This window comes from Acinonyx jubatus, chromosome C2 (assembly GCF_027475565.1).
Source record: "Acinonyx jubatus isolate Ajub_Pintada_27869175 chromosome C2, VMU_Ajub_asm_v1.0, whole genome shotgun sequence".
NCBI classification, from domain to species: domain Eukaryota; kingdom Metazoa; phylum Chordata; class Mammalia; order Carnivora; family Felidae; genus Acinonyx; species Acinonyx jubatus.
The window spans coordinates 104998549-105017725 of NC_069384.1; the positions used below are offsets into that span (position 1 = coordinate 104998549).

Consider the following 19177-nt stretch of genomic DNA (forward strand, 5'->3'; position numbering starts at 1 on the left):
ATCAGTGATTATGGATTACCAAGAAGTGAAGACAATGTACTCTGAAGAGGCAAGTTGCTGTTGTCAGTAAACTTGAATTAGAAGCCTAACTCTGCCATTTACTAGTTCTGTGATCACAAGTTTTCATCTATATGAAGGATAATAAAAGTACCTATTTCATGAGGTTATTATTGAAAACTAAGATAACGCATGTCAATTGCTTAGCAAAATTCCTGATACTTAGAAAATATATTTAAAATGCTAGAGACTTAGGGGAGCCTGGGTGCCTTAGTCAGTTAAGCAACCGACTTTGGCTCAGGTCGTGATCTCATGGTTTGTGGATTCGAGCCCCCATTGGGCTGACAGCTCAGAGCCCGAACCCTGCTTCAGATTCTGTGTCTCTGTCTCTCTCTACCCTTCCCCCACTCATGCTCTCTCTCTCTCAAAAGAAATAAATAAACGTTAAAAAAAATTGTTTTAAGGTTAGACACTTATTATGTCCACTGTAGATAAAGCCTTTTGTTCATACCTCAGATAGACCTGATCGTATCATTACCCTACTTGCAACTTCATTGGCTTCTCACTGCCTTTAGAATTAACTTCAGACTTGGGGTGCCTGGGTGGTTCAGTCAGTTGAGTGTCTGACTTCGGCTTGGGTCATGGTCTCGCAGTTCATGAGTTTGAGCCCCACATCAGGCTCATTACTGTCAGCACAGAGCTCGCTTTGGATCCTCTGTCCCCCTCTTTCTGTCCCTCCCCCACTTGTGCTTTCTCTCTCTCAAAAATAGACATTAAAAAAATTAAAAAAAATAATTAACTCCAAACTTAACATAACTTATAAGGTACTCCAATAATCATCTCTCACCATTATTCCTCTTCAACTCTAAACTAAGCCTCATTAGACTTTAGTTCCTCAAACATGCCATACCCCCCTGCTTGCCTGTCTTTCACAGGAAGTTCATTTTGCACATACATTCTTTCTCATCTCTGAGATGAGTGTATACATCTCTGGTGTATAAACACCACTTCTTCTGAGAGATCTTCCCTCATATGCTAACTAGTCTGGATCAACCAGCTTATTGTTCATGGAAATATCTTGCAACCACAATGTTGCAATGTTCATCCTCAAGACTGAGGATGAAAGCCAAGATGCTGAGACTGGCCTTTTGGAAGGGTAAAACGGCCCAGATCTGCTTACCTCTAAACTCTTTGTTATATTAGCAAGGTATGTGTTCATGGTTTAAGCTAGATGCTGACAAACTACAACCTGTGGGCCAAATCTATCCAGTTGCCCATTTTTGTAAGCAAACTTTTATTGCAATACAGCCATATCATTCATTTAACATTATCTATGGGCTGCCTTCGTGTTAAAAGGACACGCTTCAGTAGTTTCAAAAGAGACATATGGCCTAAGAAGCCTAAGTTATTTGCCATCTAGCCCTTTACAAAAAATATGCTGTCCTTGGTTCAAGCTACTATTGGTTAGGTTTTGTTACTATGACCAAAAGCATCCTAACTCATACAATGTTTCCATAACTTCCTAGTGAAACATCCATCTGATTTCACTGTAATTACTTATACATCTTCCCTTCTATCTATGCTTATTCTGCCATCTGCATGAACTCTCCAAGTAGGACTGGCCTACTATCATGTTCCTATTACCAACATACTACTTGACAAATAGAAGGCACGTAAATATTGTTGACTGAACAAGCAAACGAATTAATGAGTGTATATATCAAAAGCCAATCAATATTTATTAACAAGTAACATGTACATTAGGTACTCTAAATGATAAAAAAGAGATAAGATACATTCACTGCCCTGAATGGCTTAAAAAATCAGGTTTAGGAAATAAACATGTAAAAAAAAGAAATAAATTATTTCTGAAGCGAAGCAGGTACATCTGTACATATATAAACACTACCATATTAAATGTGTACACTGACCTAAAAAAATTCTGATTTTAGATTATACCAAAAGGTAAGAATTTGGTGTCCTCAACACTGACCAGGAGAGAAAATATCCTGATATAACACCACTGTATATTATGGTCCACTAAAACCATGGAAATTACTGAATCAAGCTACTCACAGCTTTTTAACATCAGTTCCCAGAGCCCTTCAACTGACACCTATTGTGGATTTTTTTTTTTTTTACCATTTATTTATTTATTTTGAGAGAGAGCAAGGGGGAAGGGCAGAGAGAGAATCCAGTGCAGAGCTTGATGCGGGACTCAAACTCATGAACCGCGAGATCATGACCTGAGCTGCAGTTGGATGCTTAACTGACTGAGCCACCCAGGCACCCTGACACCTCTTGCTTTGACCTTGCTCATTACCTTTGTTGAGATTTAAAAAATAATGATGAATACAACATTATTACCTTGTAGATCTATCATCCAGAATTCAGTCCTTTGAACATAATGAACACTGAGTCTAACCTGTAAAGCTAGCTGACCCAGATCTTCAAGATTGATGTTAACCATATGAGAATCTTTCCTGAAACCACCCAACCTCCCTTTTTTATCCATGAACTCAATTTTCTTACCTTTAACATCCCCAAAATAATGCTTTACATAATTTCAATTTTGTACAACTGTATAATTATTCTGGTGAGGTGGAAAGCAAAAATTTAATGAGTAGTAAAAATCATATTCAGTCTTCTCATAGCCATGTACTATCTAAAGTGTAAACCAAAAGGAAAACAAAAAAAGAACAAGGAGCAAAGCAGTTCCTTGACTGACATAATTTATTCATCCTCAGTCAGTTATCTTCCAGTCTTAGAAACCTATTCTGTGTCCTCCACATTTATCATCCTCCTGACTTTCTCCTTTTACCAACAGATTTCTCCCACATCCTCTGATCTTAATTACACTCTACCACTTGAGCTAACATAGCCTCCCTAGCCTTATGGCCAGATATCCAACCCTATCTCCTCTCCTCTAATATTCAACAACCCTTAAAACTAGAAAAAGACAGAAGTTAGAATTTTGCAGGAGCACAACTGGTCTATGTGCATTCATGGTTGTGAGGTGATCAGGAAAAAGAAAGTCACATAATAATGTTATCCTCTTCCAAAATCCACGACAAATTTATCATTTCAAGGAATCTGGCAGGTTTAAATAATATCACTAAATCTGAAAATAAGAAATTAACAGACAACTGTGAAAAAAGGATGACATGAGTTCCACATTCTTTAATAAACTTAATTCCTCACAGAATCAAGATCTCAAGGAACTACATTCAAGACCCTGAAAAGTTCTTTAACACTGAAAACTGATCCATAAAGAAAAACATTTTTGTACTCAAGTATCACAGTGAATATACATGGGGCGTAGAAAGACTCACAAAGGGGGATGTTCTGGAAAGTAGAACATTCCAAAATGTTCTACTTCATATAATAAAAGACCCCAATGTCAGTTTTGAATAAAATAACAAACTATAATTTATACTATCAACCAAGATTTTCTTTCATTTTAACATCTTCTAATAAATAGTTATGAATGGATTCCAACCTCCAAATGTACAAAGCTAGAATAACTGGTTAATACCACCTCTGGAAAAAATAAATTCTGGGCCTCACACACATACACTCATTCTAATAAACACACACTTTAACAGTGACCAAGTCCCATTCTACATTGAAAGAGGCCTAGCCAATAGTAACATGGTTATTAACATGGTTCTTTCCCTTTGTTTTACCTTTACCCTTTTCCCCTAACAGCTTTACAATAAATTAATAGACATTTTTAATCATGAGCTAGTCTTTAAATTTTAAATTCATATTCATGATAAGGAAATTGAATATAGAACTCTCCTAAAGAATTATGTAAATTTTCCTTTATTGACATACTAAGCTTTGATAGTGCCATTTATTTTGTGCTTCTAAAGCTTGTTACGTAAGTATTAAATGAAAAAAGGAATACAAAGGAAGAACAGTAAAAATCTGAGATAACCATTTTGATTTTATCCTTTCTTCTTTATCTACAGTATTCTTCTATTTTATCCTTCTAAGAAAAACCTCAGAGAATGAAAATTCAGTTTGAATATTGCCATGGAATCACTGAGTCATCACTGCTTAAGATTTACTTCAACTTACCCACGTTTGATGTTGTGTAATTCCTTGTCCTTGCATTTATCCTTCTCTTTTTCTCTTTTCTCCTTATCTCTGCCTTTACGTCTTTCTCTATCCCGAGACCGACTACGGGTTCTTCGGTGACTGGACCTTTCACTGCTTCGACTATGAGAACGTGGACGAGGTCTTGACCTAGACCTATAATAAGTAGAGTTTATTACATTCATTTAGATTATATTTTATATTATAAAATACAAATACTCTTTAAAACTATCTGAAAGAAAAGGATTTAGTTTTAGCTATGGATTTAGTAACTAACTGTGAAGTAAGCATCTGTATAGGATTCTTTATGAATAAGTACACTCAATTAAAATGACATGAGGGAGGGGTGTCTGGGTGGTTTGGTCGGTTAAGCAGGTTAAAGCATCTGATTCTTGATTTTGGCTCAGGACACAATTTCATAGCTCGTGGGATAGAGCCCCATGCTGATAGCACTGAGCCTGCTTAGGATTCTCTCTCACTGCTGTTGTTTAACATAATGTTCGAAGTGCTAGCATCAGCAATCGACAACAAAAGGAAATCAAAGGCATCAAAATTGGCAAAAATGAAGTTAAGCTTTGACTTTTTGCAGATGACGTGATATTATACATAAAAAACCCGAAAGACTCCACCGAAAGTCTGCTAGAACTGATACAAGAATTCAGCAAAGTCGCAGGATACAAAATCAATGTACAGAAATCAGTTGCATTCTTATACACTAACAATGAAGCAAGAGAAAGACAAATAAAGAAACTGATCCCATTCACAACTGCACCAAGAATCATAAAATACCTAGGAATAAACCTAACCAAAGATGTAAAAGATCTATATGCTGAAAACTATAGAAAGCTTATGAAGGAAACTGAAGAAGATATAAAGAAATGGAAAAACATTCTGTGCTCATGGATTGGAAGAATAAATATTATTAAAACGTCAATACTACCAAAGCAATCTACACATTCAGTGCAATCCCAATCAAAATTGCACCAGCATTCTTCTCGAAGCTAGCACAACCAATCCTAACATTTGTATGGAACCACAAAAGACCCCGAATAGCCAAAGTAATATTGAAGAAGACCAAAGCGGTAGGCATCACAATCCCAGACTTTAGCCTCTACTACAAAGCTGTAATCATCAAGACAGCATGGTATTGGCACAAAAACAGACACATAGACCAATGGAATAGAATAGAGAATCCAGAACTGGACCCATAAAAGTATGGCCAACTAATCTTTGACAAAGCAGGAAAGAATATCCAATGGAAAAAAGAGTCTCTTTAACAAATGGTGCTGGGAGAACTGGACAGCAACATGCAGAAGAATGAAACTAGACCACTTTCTTACATCATTCACAAAAATAAACTCAAAACGGATAAAGGATCTGATTGTGAGACAGGAAACCATCAAAACCCTAGAGGAGAAAGCAGGAAAAAACCTCTCTGACCTCAGCCGCAGCAAATTCTTACTTGACACATCCCCAAAGGCAAGGGAATTAAAAGCAAAAATGAACTTGGGACTTCATGAAGATAAAAAGCTTCTGCACTGCAAAGGAAACAATCAACAAAACTAAAAGGCAAACGACAGAATGGGAAAAGATATTTGCAAATGACATATCGGACAAAGGGCTAGTATCCAAAATCTATAAAGAACTCACCAAACTCCACACCCAAAAAACAAATAATCCAGTAAAGAAATGGGCAGAAGACATGAATAGACACTTCTCTAAAGAAGACATCCAGATGACCAACAGACACATGAAAGGATGCTCAATGTCACTCCTCACCAGGGAAATACAAATCAAAACCTCACGCCAGTCAGAGTGGCTAAAATGAACAAATCAGGAGACTATAGATAGATGCTGGCGAGGATGTGGAGAAACGGGAACCCTCTTGCACTGTTGGTGGGAATGCAAACTGGTGCAGCCGCTCTGGAAAACAGTGTGGAGGTTCCTCAAAAAAATTAAAAGTAGACCTACCCTGTGACCCAGCAGTAGCACTGCTAGGAATTTACCCAAGGGATACAGGAGTGCTGATGCATAGGGGCATTGGACCCCAATGTTTATAGCAGCACTTTCAACAATAGCCAAATTATGGAAAGAGCCTAAATGTCCAACAACTGACGAGTGGATAAAGAAATTGTGGTTTATATACACAATGGAATACTACATGGCAATGAGAAAGAATGAAATATGGCCTTTGTAGCAACGTGGATGGAACTGGAGAGTGTTATACTAAGTGAAATAAGTCATACAGAGAAAGACAGATACCATATGTTTTCACTCTTATGTGGATCCTGAGAAACTTAACAGAAGACCACGGGGGAGGGGAAGGGAAAAAAAAAAGGTTAGAGAGGGAGGGAGCCAAAACATAATCAGGATATATTATGTTTTCTCTTAAACAGGAAAATAATGTTTTCTCTTAAAAACTGAGAACAAACTGAGGGTTGATGGGGGGTGCCCATGTAGGGCAGCTAAAACTCCAATAGAAAACGTTAGGATTTCCAGCCAGAAAAACCAATAGAAAGACTCAGGGCAACCATCGCAAAAGGACAATGAAAGGGGAATCCTGAAAGCCTGAGAGGAGGGAGCCACAAATTCTACATGTATATATTCTACTCAAATCTTGGGCTAAACCCTACATTTTGCAAATGAGGGAACAACTCCAAATAGCTAAGGGTAAAAGAACTAAAAATTTCAAATGCCCCCCAGAGAGCCAGGATTTTTGCAATTTTAATTCAACTAAATTTCGTGCTAAAACAAACAAGTAAACAAAAAATCAATATTTTTTGAAGAATATAGCAGAATCCAGACTTTTCAAAATATGACACTCACCATGTCCAGGATAAAATTACTAGATAATATAACAAAGCATGAAAAATGTGATCCAATCTGAAGAGAAAAGATAGTCAATAGAGATTAACCCTGAGATGAGCCAAATGTTAGCAATAGCACAAGGATTTTAAAAAAGCATAACTATGTTTGCAATAAATACAGAAATCTCAGCAGGAAAACTAGAAAATGAAAAAAAAGTAATTCTATAACTAAAACTCTATAACCAAAAAATATAATATCTGAAATTTAAATTATGCTGAATAAGATTAAAGTCTACGAATTAGTAATAACAGAGGAAAGAATCTGTATACCTGGAAATAAATCAATCAAAACTACCCAAACTAAAGAACTAAGAGGAAAAAAAAAAAAAAAAAGACCATCAATAAGAAAAACAGATCCTCCAGGATCTCCATGACAATATCCAAATGTCTAACATGGTTAAACACAGAAGGAGAGAAAATAATAAAATAAAGAACAATTTATTTTTGTGGTGGCTATAATATCCCCAAGTTTAGTGAAAAACAAGTTATCAGATCCTAGAAGTTTAGTGAACCCCAAGATAAATATAGATATCATGACTATTGATGAAACCAATGAAAACCAAAAGTAAAGAGAAATCTTGAAAGTATTCAGAAAAAAAACTGACACAACACATACAGGAAGGAGAGAAATGATAGTCGTTACTGCTGGCTTCTCATCAGATACAGTGGAGACCAGAAGACAGTAGAACAAAGTTCTTAGTTAACATAGTGAAAGAAAACAACATTCAAACCAGAATTTCATATTTAGCAACAACATGCCTCAAAAACTAAAAGTAAAATACAGACATTTTTGAGGTAACGGGAAGAATAAACCATAATCATCAATAGTAGATCTGTACTACAGTAAGTTCTAAAATAAGTTCTTTGGGATGAAAAGAGTGATGACAGGGGCGCCTGGGTGGCTCAGTCGGTTGAGCGTCTGACTTTGGCTCAGGTCATGATCTCACCGTCCGTGAGTTCAAGCCCCGCGTCAGGCTCTGGGCTGATGGCTCAGAGCCTGGAGCCTGTTTCCGATTCTGTGTCTCCCTCTCTCTCTGCCCCTCCCCCATTCATGCTCTGTCTCTCTCTGTCCCAAAAATAAATAAACGTTGGAAAAGAGTGATGACAGATGAAAACCTGGGATCTTTAGGAAGGAATGAAGACCACTGGAAATGGTAAATATATGGGGAAATATAAAAAACCACTTCCTTTATTTAAAATACATATATGTGCTTAAAGTAAAAATATACAAGTTTCACTGTAGAGTTTATAATGAAAGTAGATAGAATATATATCATCTCTATAAAAAAAACTATGCAGCAGGTAAATGGAGACCTGAAGTTTCTACATTTTGCATGAATGGTGAAATAGTAACTCTAAGTACACTGAAATGGTAAGGGCATCTATACAATCCTTAGAACAATCACTTAAAGAAATAAAAGAAGAAATGTAAATATGTACAGCTAAAAAGCCAAAATATGAGCTAAATAAGAATTCATTTTTTTTAATGCTTATTTACTTATTTTGAGAGCAGAGAAAGGGCAGAGAGAGCCAGAAAGAAAGAATCTCAAGCAGGGTCCACAATCAGCATGGACCCAACATGGGACTCAATCTCATGACCCTGGGATCACAACCAGGAGATCACAACCTGAGTGCCGATATGGAGTCCAACACTTAACTGACCAAGCCCCCAGGTGTCCCTAAACAAGAATTCTTAAAAATATTCATTATTCTAAAAGGAGGCTGGAAAAGAAGTACAAAGAAACAAAAATCAGAGGGGCAAACATAAAATAAATATATATTATATGAATATAAAATACATAAAATACATAAAAACATACATATAAAATACATAAAATAGAGATATATCAGATAGTAGACTTAATATATCAAATATATCAATATCAAATATGTATACCAAATATATCAATAAATACCTTAAATACTAATAAATACTTTAAATAAAAAGAGATTGTCCAAATGACTCAAAAAGCATCACACAACTACATGCTGTCTACAAGATGTTTACTTTAAATATACAGATACAGGTTCAAAGTAAATGGCTAAAAACAGATATAGAATAAAACCTTGAATTGCAAATAAGTTGTTCTGTGAGTGTTCCACAAGATAAGCAAACACTTCTAGTAAATTTTAACTTGATAAATAAGCAATGTCTTGCAATACAAGTAGTACGTGACACCCAAAGTCACGTGATCACAACTGAGCCAATGGTGGTTCTCTCTCTCTCTCTCTCTCTCTCTGCAGGGTTGTGTGTGATCGTCTCCCATGCTCAGATGCTTGGTCTCAGGCCACAGTGTTTGGCAGAAATCAGCGATTTTTCAGAACATTGGAACGTGCCCACAACTGGCACTAGGGTATTTTTTGTCACTTCAAAGCACCTATGGACAGTCCTTTGCTTTTCTGTACAAGAGTAAGCTTAGGAAGGCTTTACTACATTCTAGGTCAGGCTGCCTGCAGATACAGACCCTTTCCTCTGCTGCCTTATTGCCAGTTACATTAAATACAGTATGTGACAAGAGTTTACTGTACTGTAGTCAACATCTGTGCCAGCGTATACGATGGCCCCCATGCAGAAAGGGTAAAAAGAAAGGTTGAATGCGTTGAAGGAGAAGATGATTATAGTGGAAGTAAGGAAGAAACACATCAAGAAGTACAAAAGAAGTATGCGAGTGGCCGAAATTGCAAGATTTTATAAGAAGTGCACGTCTGCATCTTGTCTGCAGAGGAGGAGGAGAAGGTGGAGGAATCCGTCACTTCAAACGAGATTAACGTGATGTGTAAAATGTGGGAAACAGTACAAAATTTTGTAGAAAAGCATGACCTGAATAAGGCTGTAGCAGTGCGAGTAATGAATCTGTTTAACAACAATGCAACATCACATTTCCGCGAAATCCTCAAAAGGAGGAAAAAGCAAGTGTCACTGGATAGGTTTCTTGTTAAAGCTCCATGAAAAGAAAAGATTCCACTGAGCCAATATATAGCAGTGATTCCGTTAGTGATAGTGGAAGTCGTCCTACACAATAACCCTCCTCTCTCATCTCCTTCATACCAGCCACGAAGATTTTCAAAAGTAAATGCAGGTTAATTTGTTTATTTTTCTTTATATTTTGTATTTGCTCTTTATTTTGTATTATATTACAGTATTATAATCAGTTTTATACGAATATTTGTGGGTTGTGGAACAAATCATCTGTTTCCTTTTTCTTACGGGGAAGTTCGCTTTGATATACAAGTGCTTTGGATTACAAGTATGTTTCCAGAATTATGGACACAAACCAAGGTTTTATTGTATCATGCAAACAGTAAGCACAGAAAAGCTGAAATGAATATGTTAATATCAGATAAACTTGAGAAACTAAAAGTATCACCAAAAAAAGAAAAGAAAAGGATACTTCATGATTATAGGATCAATTCATAAATAGAAACCATACAACTTATGTTTATCCAACCACAACAGATCTGGAGTTTAATAACAATAAAACATCTAGAAAAAAATAGACATTAAATACTCTTCTAAATAATTCATTGATCAAGTAAGAAATCACAAGAAAAATTAGAAAATATTTTTAACTGAATGACAATGAAAATACAACATAGGAGAATTTGTAAGATGAGTTAAAGCAATATTTAGAGGGAAACTTAGTTTTAAGCGCTTATATTAGAAAAGAAGAAAGGTCTAAAATCAAATACCTAAGGTTTCATCTTAAGCCAGAAAAAGAAGAGGAAAGTAAGTTCAAAGTAGGTAGAAGAAAGGAAACATTAAATAATGAGGAAAAATCAATAGAATAGGAAGCAATAAAGAAAAATAGCCAAAATCTGGTTCTCTGAGAATGTCAATATATTTGGTAAATCCCTAGCTAGACTAAGGGGAAAGAAAAGAGAGCAAACACAAATTATTTCCTCCAAATAATGTGGATGATAGAGAGACTGCATAAATTAGTCCTGAGTATTTAGGACCTATGTAAGTCTTGAAGACAATTACATGGATTTCAGTAGTGGTAATGTCTTACCTCTTTCATCCCTAATTGGTTTACTCACTGAATGAAAAGCAGTATTATCCAAATACGGTCACAAACTTTTTTCAATATGTGATTTTGAGAAGTTACAATATTTATTGCTAGGGATGTCAAGATGGGTTATTATCCTAATTTACAAAAATAAAATTTCTATCTCTTTAAGTTTAATTACTCCCTCTCTTAATTTTGACATGACTTTTTTTCCACATAAAGTTTTTTTTTTTTTTTAAGTTTATTTATATTTTGAGAGAGAGAGAGGGTATGCACCTTCAGGGGATGGGCAGAGACAGAGGGAGAAAGAGGGAGAGACAAAGAGAATTCCAAGATCACAAGCAGGCTTCACACAGTCAGCACGGAGCCCAATGCAGGCCTCCAACTCATCAACTGTGAGATGGTGACCTGAGCCAAGGCGGGACACTTAACCAAATGAGCCATACAAGTGCCCTTCGACATGTTTTAATTTATCCTCATAATTTATTTCCCCCACAAAAGTTAGTTTATTCATTTCTAATTAAATCTTCTATTATATGTGAATATATACAAATTTTAACATATTCTTCTAAAATTTTGAACAATAATCATATATAATTTAAAGTTTTCTATTAAAAGAAAGTTATGATAATAAAAATGGAGGGGGGCCTTTTTTGTGACAGCCTCAATCACTATACATATACATTCCGCGTATGTGTATTATTTTAATTTGGTTCTACATCTTTCAGGAACAAAATATGATTCTTGCAATTACTTTTCACTCAACTAATAAAAATGTGGAGCACCAAAAATAAGTGAGTTAACATGAGTTTAAACTCTAACAACAAAACTAAGAGTTCTCTTTTTAAATGAATCTTTAATATAAGCCCATTTCTTACCGGTTTGCCCTTTTGTCAGAATACACAGCTTGACAAAAATGTGCAACCATTCACAGATTACAAATGAGGTATATTTGGGTGAAATCATGTTTTTTCACTGTATCTTATAAAAATAGATGTATCTGTCATTAAGATATTCAAACTTCTATAAGTATTAAGTTAAAAAATAAAGGATTCCTTACATAGTAGTGTCCTCGAACAAGTTATTTCCTCTGAGGGCATCTGTTTCCTTATCTACAAAAGGGGGATAACAACTACTTTCAGGGTTACCTAACTGAATTGTGAGATCGCAGACAAGTGATGTGAGAGCAGGCAGGCAATTAGAAAGATGTAACTGAGGGATGTGCTAATCTGAACAAAGGAGTAAAATCTGAATCAGAAGCATATTAAGTATGCTTCCCTCATACTAAAGCTAAACCAGTAAAGAGCAGCATTCTGGTTTTGACAGATCTTTAAAATCTTAAAGGTGGCTGGGGCACCTGGGTGGCTCAGTCGGTTAAGCATCCGACTTCAGCTCAGGTCATGATCCACAGTTCGTGGGTTTGAGCCCCGCGTCTGGCTCTGTGCTGACAATTCAGAGCCTGGAGCCTGCTTTGGATTCTGCGTCTCCCTCTCTGTCTGCGCACTCCCCCCCGCCCCCGGCTCACACTATGTCTCTTTCTCTCTCTCAAAAATAAATAAACGTTAAAAAAATAAAATAAAATCTTAAAGCTGGAATAAGGATTAATCAAGTTTCAATATATTTCTTTTATAAAGGAATATAAAGAATAACAATCTTGGCCAATAACCCATATCTTCACAGAAAACCCACAGCAGCCAAATACACGATCTGCACAGATTTGCTATTAATAGAAAAACCATATCACCTATCATACAAACTTTTGAAGGATAAAAGGGTGATTTTTAATAGTCAAGACAGGCACTATAACATTAAGACAACATGTCTAAGTTGGTACTGTCCCAGAGAAACCAGAAAGCATGATCACTCTATCACCATCACAGCAAAGCTAGATACCACAATTAGAAGCCTTCCATATCAATTACTATCTGCCCACCCTCCCCATAGCACCTACTTTCCCAATCTCCATTCCTCCCAATGTACCCAATTCATAAAATAAACACAATTATCTCCAAATCATCCCATGGTTTTCCCTAACACAAAATCCCACTGGAGAAAACCTATGCCTGTCATTCTCCAAAACATCTTGCTCATTATTCACCATATGTCAATACATGCAACCCATGCCATTTTGGAATACTCTCCTATAAATATTACTGATGTGGCTCAAAGAACTATGATAGCAATAGCAGAACTATAAATTAAGCCATCCATGATGCCAAGTCTAAAGAAAATAGTAAGTTTTAAAATATCACAGTATACAATATAAATTACTGGATCTTTCTCTCCCTGTCTTAATGTTTGTTATGTTAATTCTCATATTGTAGGGCTCTTAATTTTGCTTATAGGCTACAAGAAGCAAAATATGACTCTGGAGAGAATACATGGAGAAAAGACAGTAAGTCCAAAAAATAGGCAAAATAACAGTATTAAAAGCTGTTAAAAAAGAACCACAAAATCAAACAAAGACTCAAAGTGAATTAAGCTGACTTCTTAGTTGTCATGAGAATTACTTTACATAATTTTGAGTAAAATGCATATCCCAGACATATGAACAACCCCATTTACTTTATTAAGTAACTTTAACTATGTATTTAAAGGATCTCCGTCAAGAAGAAAGTAACAGATCACAGTAAAGAGATTTCCTACCCTGACTAGAGAAACAAAAAGTTGAAGAAACTACACTAAAATTTAAGATGTTATTTGTCCTTCATTCCTTAAATAAATACCCTTCTGACAAATCACTCTAGAAGTCTCTAGAGCACCATAACTAAAATGGAGATATATTATAAGCAAAGAAACATTTGATAAAAAATGTGGCATTCTAGAACACACAATATATAAGCAATAAATGGACAGCAAGATGTCCTATTATACCAGATAAATGCTTTCAATATCTACAGAATAGGAACAATCACCATAACATCCCTACATAAAATGAATTACTGCCCTCAAAAACCAATTCGTCAAGTTTCTTAATTGGCTAATAAGTTCTAAACACATGTAATCAAAACAAATATCCTAATATTTTATCTTTCAAAAAAAATAACTACAATACTTCAAGTAGTCTCTTAAGTAGAGTTCTATAAATAAAGACTATATTTACCATAAAGTAAAACTGTACTTAAAATTAAATTTTAAAATTATACAGTGAATAAATTTACACGAATTCCATGTCAGGATGACGTTTTGAACATGGACATCTACTTTCAACCCCAATTGAAATCCAACTAAAACCTAACAACCAGGGGAATTTTTTAAAAGGATGCACACTCTAGGAAAGAAATATACTATGAAAAGGGAAGTGTCCACTGGTGGCTTGGTGGTGGAAAACAACTAGAAAACAAAATGCTGAAGCTCAGGGTTCCATAAAACATCAAAGGATCTGAAAATAAGCTTAGCTTTTCTCATAAAGTTCCCCATTCATTAGAGAAACTTCCATCTCCCTGTATTAATAACGTACAGTGCCACTCAAGAAACCTTATAAGTCACCTAAAACCTTCAGTCTATTCACAGAATTGCCTATTACTGCAGATCCAGGAAAATTCTGCGCCTTATCATGAACAACAACAAAAAGAATCTGACATCCATACAAAGCAACTGCAGTTGAACCTCGAACAACATGGGTTTTAACTGCGTGGATCCACTTATATGCAGATTTTTTTCAATAAACGCATTACAGTATTGTAAATGTATTTTCCCTTCCTTATGACTTTCTCAATAACTCTTTTCTCTAGCTTACTTTATCACATGAATATAAAACATAATACGTATAACATATAAAATATGTGTTAATCAGTTGTTTAGGTTATCAGTAAGGCTTCTGATTAAATCTCTAGGGAGTCAACAATTGTAAGTGGATTTCTGACTGAGTGGGGGATTGGCATCCCAAGAGTCAACTGTATAAAAAAAGAAACAAAGTGGGGTACCTTAGTGGCTCAGTTAAACAACCAATTCTTAATGATTTTGGCTGAGGTCCTTATCTCATGGTTCATGAGATCAAGTCCCGCATCGGATTCCACACTGATAATGCAGAGCCTGCTTGGGATTCTCTCACTCTGCCCCTTCCCCACTCATGTTTTGTCTCTCTCTCTCTTTCTTTCTCAAATAATAAATAAACTTAAAAAAATAAAACAAAGTTAGAATTAAATTTTTCAGGTGAAGCAGATATACCCCATAAAAATACCCATGAAGCAGAGGAGACTATAACATAATACTCCAACATTAAATATAGCATAGAATACGAGACACGGTGTTAGTGATAAAGATTCAAGAAAAAAAAGTTAAAAGATATAAAAGTAGCAAAAACATTCAGAAAAAGTAAGAGAAATAAGGGGTAGACAATGAACATCCAACTTAACTGAGGCTACAGAAAAGAAAAAAAAAAGGGACAGAACTGACATTACAATATAATCCAAGAACACTTTTGGAACTAAAAGAATCTATATGTAGAAAGGGTCCACTGTGTATCTGGGGATATGGATAAACCACAGTCAACTCTTGAGATATATCCTGATGCAGTACTACATATTAACAATAAAGAAAAAAGAATACCCTGATCAAGTCACTAACAACAAAATAAAGTAACATGGGCATCAATCTTCTCAAATGCAAGATAAATAGCAAAACAATGGCTTTAATTTTCCTTAAGGAACTCAAGGGGGAAAAAGTGTGTTCACAATGTTATATCTCGTCAAATTATCCTTCAAGTATAAAGCTATAGAAAATAAGTGATAAAAGTACTAATTTATGTTAAATCTAGTAAGTCAAGAACATGTTACAATTTCTAGGTTAAGCACACTCAAAATAAATTAAAAGAATGTAAGCTAACAAGCTAACAGAGAAGAAATTGCAATAAAATTAAACCAAAGAAGGTAAGAAAAAAGGGGGGGGGGAGAAAATGGACTGGAACAAATAAAGAAGAAGAGAGATTTAAATCCAAATATAACAGTAATCAATAAACATAAATAGACTAAATAATACAACTGAAAGAAAGATTCTCAGACTGAAAACAGCAAATTATAGACACCTTTCAAAGTGAATATATTAAATATAAAACAAAGAAAGTTAGAAAGTAAAAGTTTGGGAAAAATATCACACAAGCACTAATAAGAAAAAAATGGTAAGATTATATCAATATCAGTAGACTTCAAAGTAAAAAAACATTGGTAGAAATAGAGACAACTCATGATGATGAGGTCACTCCAAAAAGAATATAAAACAATTCTGAACTTGCATATCTACAATCAGGATTTGTCTCTGAGTTCTGCCAATAACTGATAAATTGAGATGCTAAAAGGGAAAAAAGAAAAGGGAAGATATAAAAGATTAAAACAAATGATAGTTAAATTCACCTATTTAACTGCATTCCAAAACTGTGTAATATTCATTCTTACCATGTACATCTGTAGTATTTCCTAAAATAAACCTTATGATGTGCCATAAATCTAATCTCAACACATTTCAAAAATGAAAGGTGTTCAGGGGGACCTGGCAGGCTTAGTTGGTAAAACATGCAACTCCTGATCTCAGGCTCATAAATTCAAGCTCCACATTAGGTACAGACATTACTTAAAAATAAAATCTTAAAAAAAAACTGGGGCACTTGGGTGGCTCAGTCAAGTGAGCATCCAACTTTTGATTTCAGCTCAGGTCATGACCTCACGTTTGTGGAATCAAGCCCCACAGTGGGCTCCATGCTGAACATGGAGCCTGCTTAAGATTCTCTCCCTCTGCCCTTCTCCCCTGCTAGTGTTCATTCTCTCTAAAATAAAAAAATAATAAATTAAAATTAAAATTAAAATCAAATAAAAATTAGAAAATGAAAGGCATTCAGATTATACTCTCTGACTACAGTGAAATTAAGCAAGAAAGAAACAAAAAACTAGAAAAACCTACAAATGTTTGGAAATTAAGTAATTTTTTCTATGCTACCCATGGGAAAGATGAAACCACAATAGATATTTTTTAAATATTTGAATCAAATAAAAACTAAAATTTGACATATCAAAAATACTATAGCTAAAGCACAGTAAAGATGAAAATGTACAGCATTAAAAACACATATCAGAAAATAATAAAAGGTAAAATAAATAATCTAAGCAGCCATCTCAAAGAGTTAGGGGGAAAAAAACCAGAAAATTATACTCAAAGAAGGTAAAGTAACAGAAATAAAAGCAAATATTAATGAGCCAAAGATAGCTGATTTTTTGAAAAGACTAATAAAGTTGATAAACTCTCAGTGGAAACGACCAAAAAAACAGAAAAATCACAAATAAAATAATATTATAGTTAAATGACCTTTCACACACAGGGACGTTAAAGGCTATGAGAATAGCCATTTCATCATAAACAACTAAAAAAGCAGACAAAATGTATTAAACAACTATTTCAGACATTGAACAATAAGGCAGTGCAAAACTGTGAATACCCAAGAAAAGGCAAACAAGGAAGGGAAACCTAGGACTGTCCCCAACTTACTGCCTTCAGGAAGTTTCCATGCCACAGAGCAAGGAGAGGGAACCCAAACAGAGCTTCCATAGACTTGTTGACTTAAGGAGACAGAGACAGATCTTCAAGGAGGCCAAGGTGGCTAGAATTTCCAAGGCATCAGAAGGAAGTTGGATGGGGTGCCTAGGTGGTTCAGTGGATTAAGCATCTGACTCTTGATTTCAACTCAGGTCGTGGTCTCCATCTCACAACTATCAGGTTCCATGCTAGTCTTCTTAAGATTCTCTCTGTCCCTGTCCCTCTGCCCCTCTCTCGCTCTCTCTCTTAAAAAAGGAGGAGGAGTCAGAGAAGGAAGTTGGACAGAGAGAGAGGGATCCAGAAATCTGCCATGGGCTCCCCTAGATCTTCTGACAAGTTCTAACCTATAGATATATGAGGTGAAATTCCACAGGACTGGGGAAAAGAACACTGGAAAGCAACAGAAATCCTGAATACCCTACAGGGGGAGAAATCATGTTCCACCAGCCAGAGTGAAGACACTTTGTACATAAGGCATTGTAAAGAGTCAAGTATTGATAACAGAACCAAATAACCCATAAATAAAGGTACTCTAGACCCATTCTGAAGCTTAAAAAGCAAGCCTTGATATTGGCAAAATACCACCTAATGAAGTTAGATCATGGCTACGTGAGGGTGTTCTATACTTCCATTTCAACGGATGCTTAAAAATTTCCAATCAAAGGCTAAAAAAAAATTACTTGACATTTCATTTATAAGTCTGTTATTCAAAACTCACCATACAAATCACCACGGTTTTTCAATCCAATTCACATAAACCTATTAACACAAAGTACCTGATACCTTATACCAAAAGACTATTTCAAATACACACACCAACAATAATGCTATTTCTTTGGAAAAAACACACACATTCTGAGTTTTAACTAAGATAAAGTCAGTGGGTTAATATTCTTCAGCTTTGGTCACTAATGGACCCTACATCTGCCTTAGAAAAATCTATCTAGATCAGTACAGTTGCCAATTATTCTAAACTGCAGAACCAAGATCAACTGTCCTCACCAGGGGCTGAGGATCAAGCCTCTAGCTGTGGTAGATCAAATGATTGGAAACAGGGATTGCTTGTCTATTACTGACACAGTAATTCCCTATTTATAGTGCCCCAACTGAAATGTTTCTTATCAAAATTCCAGATACATTTACCTGGCCCTATAACTCACATCAAGTTTTACAACTGACTTATCGGACTTCAAACCTAGTAAATAAAAATCGATAACAATCTCTCATTTACCATGATAGCTAATGCTCTAAAATACGTGTAATGATATACTTGCTTATTATACCTCTTATTTAGCAATGTTACAGGACATAAAATCTGTCCTTATTATTACTAAGTATCTTCTATGTGCTAAAAAGCATGCTGGCTATATTAATCTATTTTAACTTTTAATTCTACACAGTATTTAAACATATACTTGTTATCGTCCTCTCCTTTTGGATTTTTTCCTGCTTTGGGTGGAGGCAGGGTTGGGGTTTTTGGGTGTTTTGTTTTGTTTTTGGTCAGTTGGGTTGATTTGGCTTGTTTTTTTGCTTTGACAAAACTGAACTCTGAACTTTTCAGAGTTCACACAGCCAATGTGTGATAGAACTGAAATTTGAACCCAGGCTTCTCCACATCCTTTCAACTACAACACACTGCCAGTAATATCTGATTGCAGTATCATTTTCAAAAAAAAACTC

General features: G+C 35.3%; 1 protein-coding gene across 1 annotated transcript in view; it reads right to left on the reverse strand.

The window, feature by feature from the left end:
• The window catches only part of RSRC1 (arginine and serine rich coiled-coil 1), a 414930-nt gene that overhangs the window by 299836 nt on the left and 95917 nt on the right, over positions 1-19177 (reverse strand). The window contains exon 4 of the mRNA XM_053221270.1: positions 4081-4254. Coding sequence (XP_053077245.1) covers positions 4081-4254 — 174 coding nt within the window. The remainder of the gene's footprint in view (positions 1-4080; positions 4255-19177) is intronic.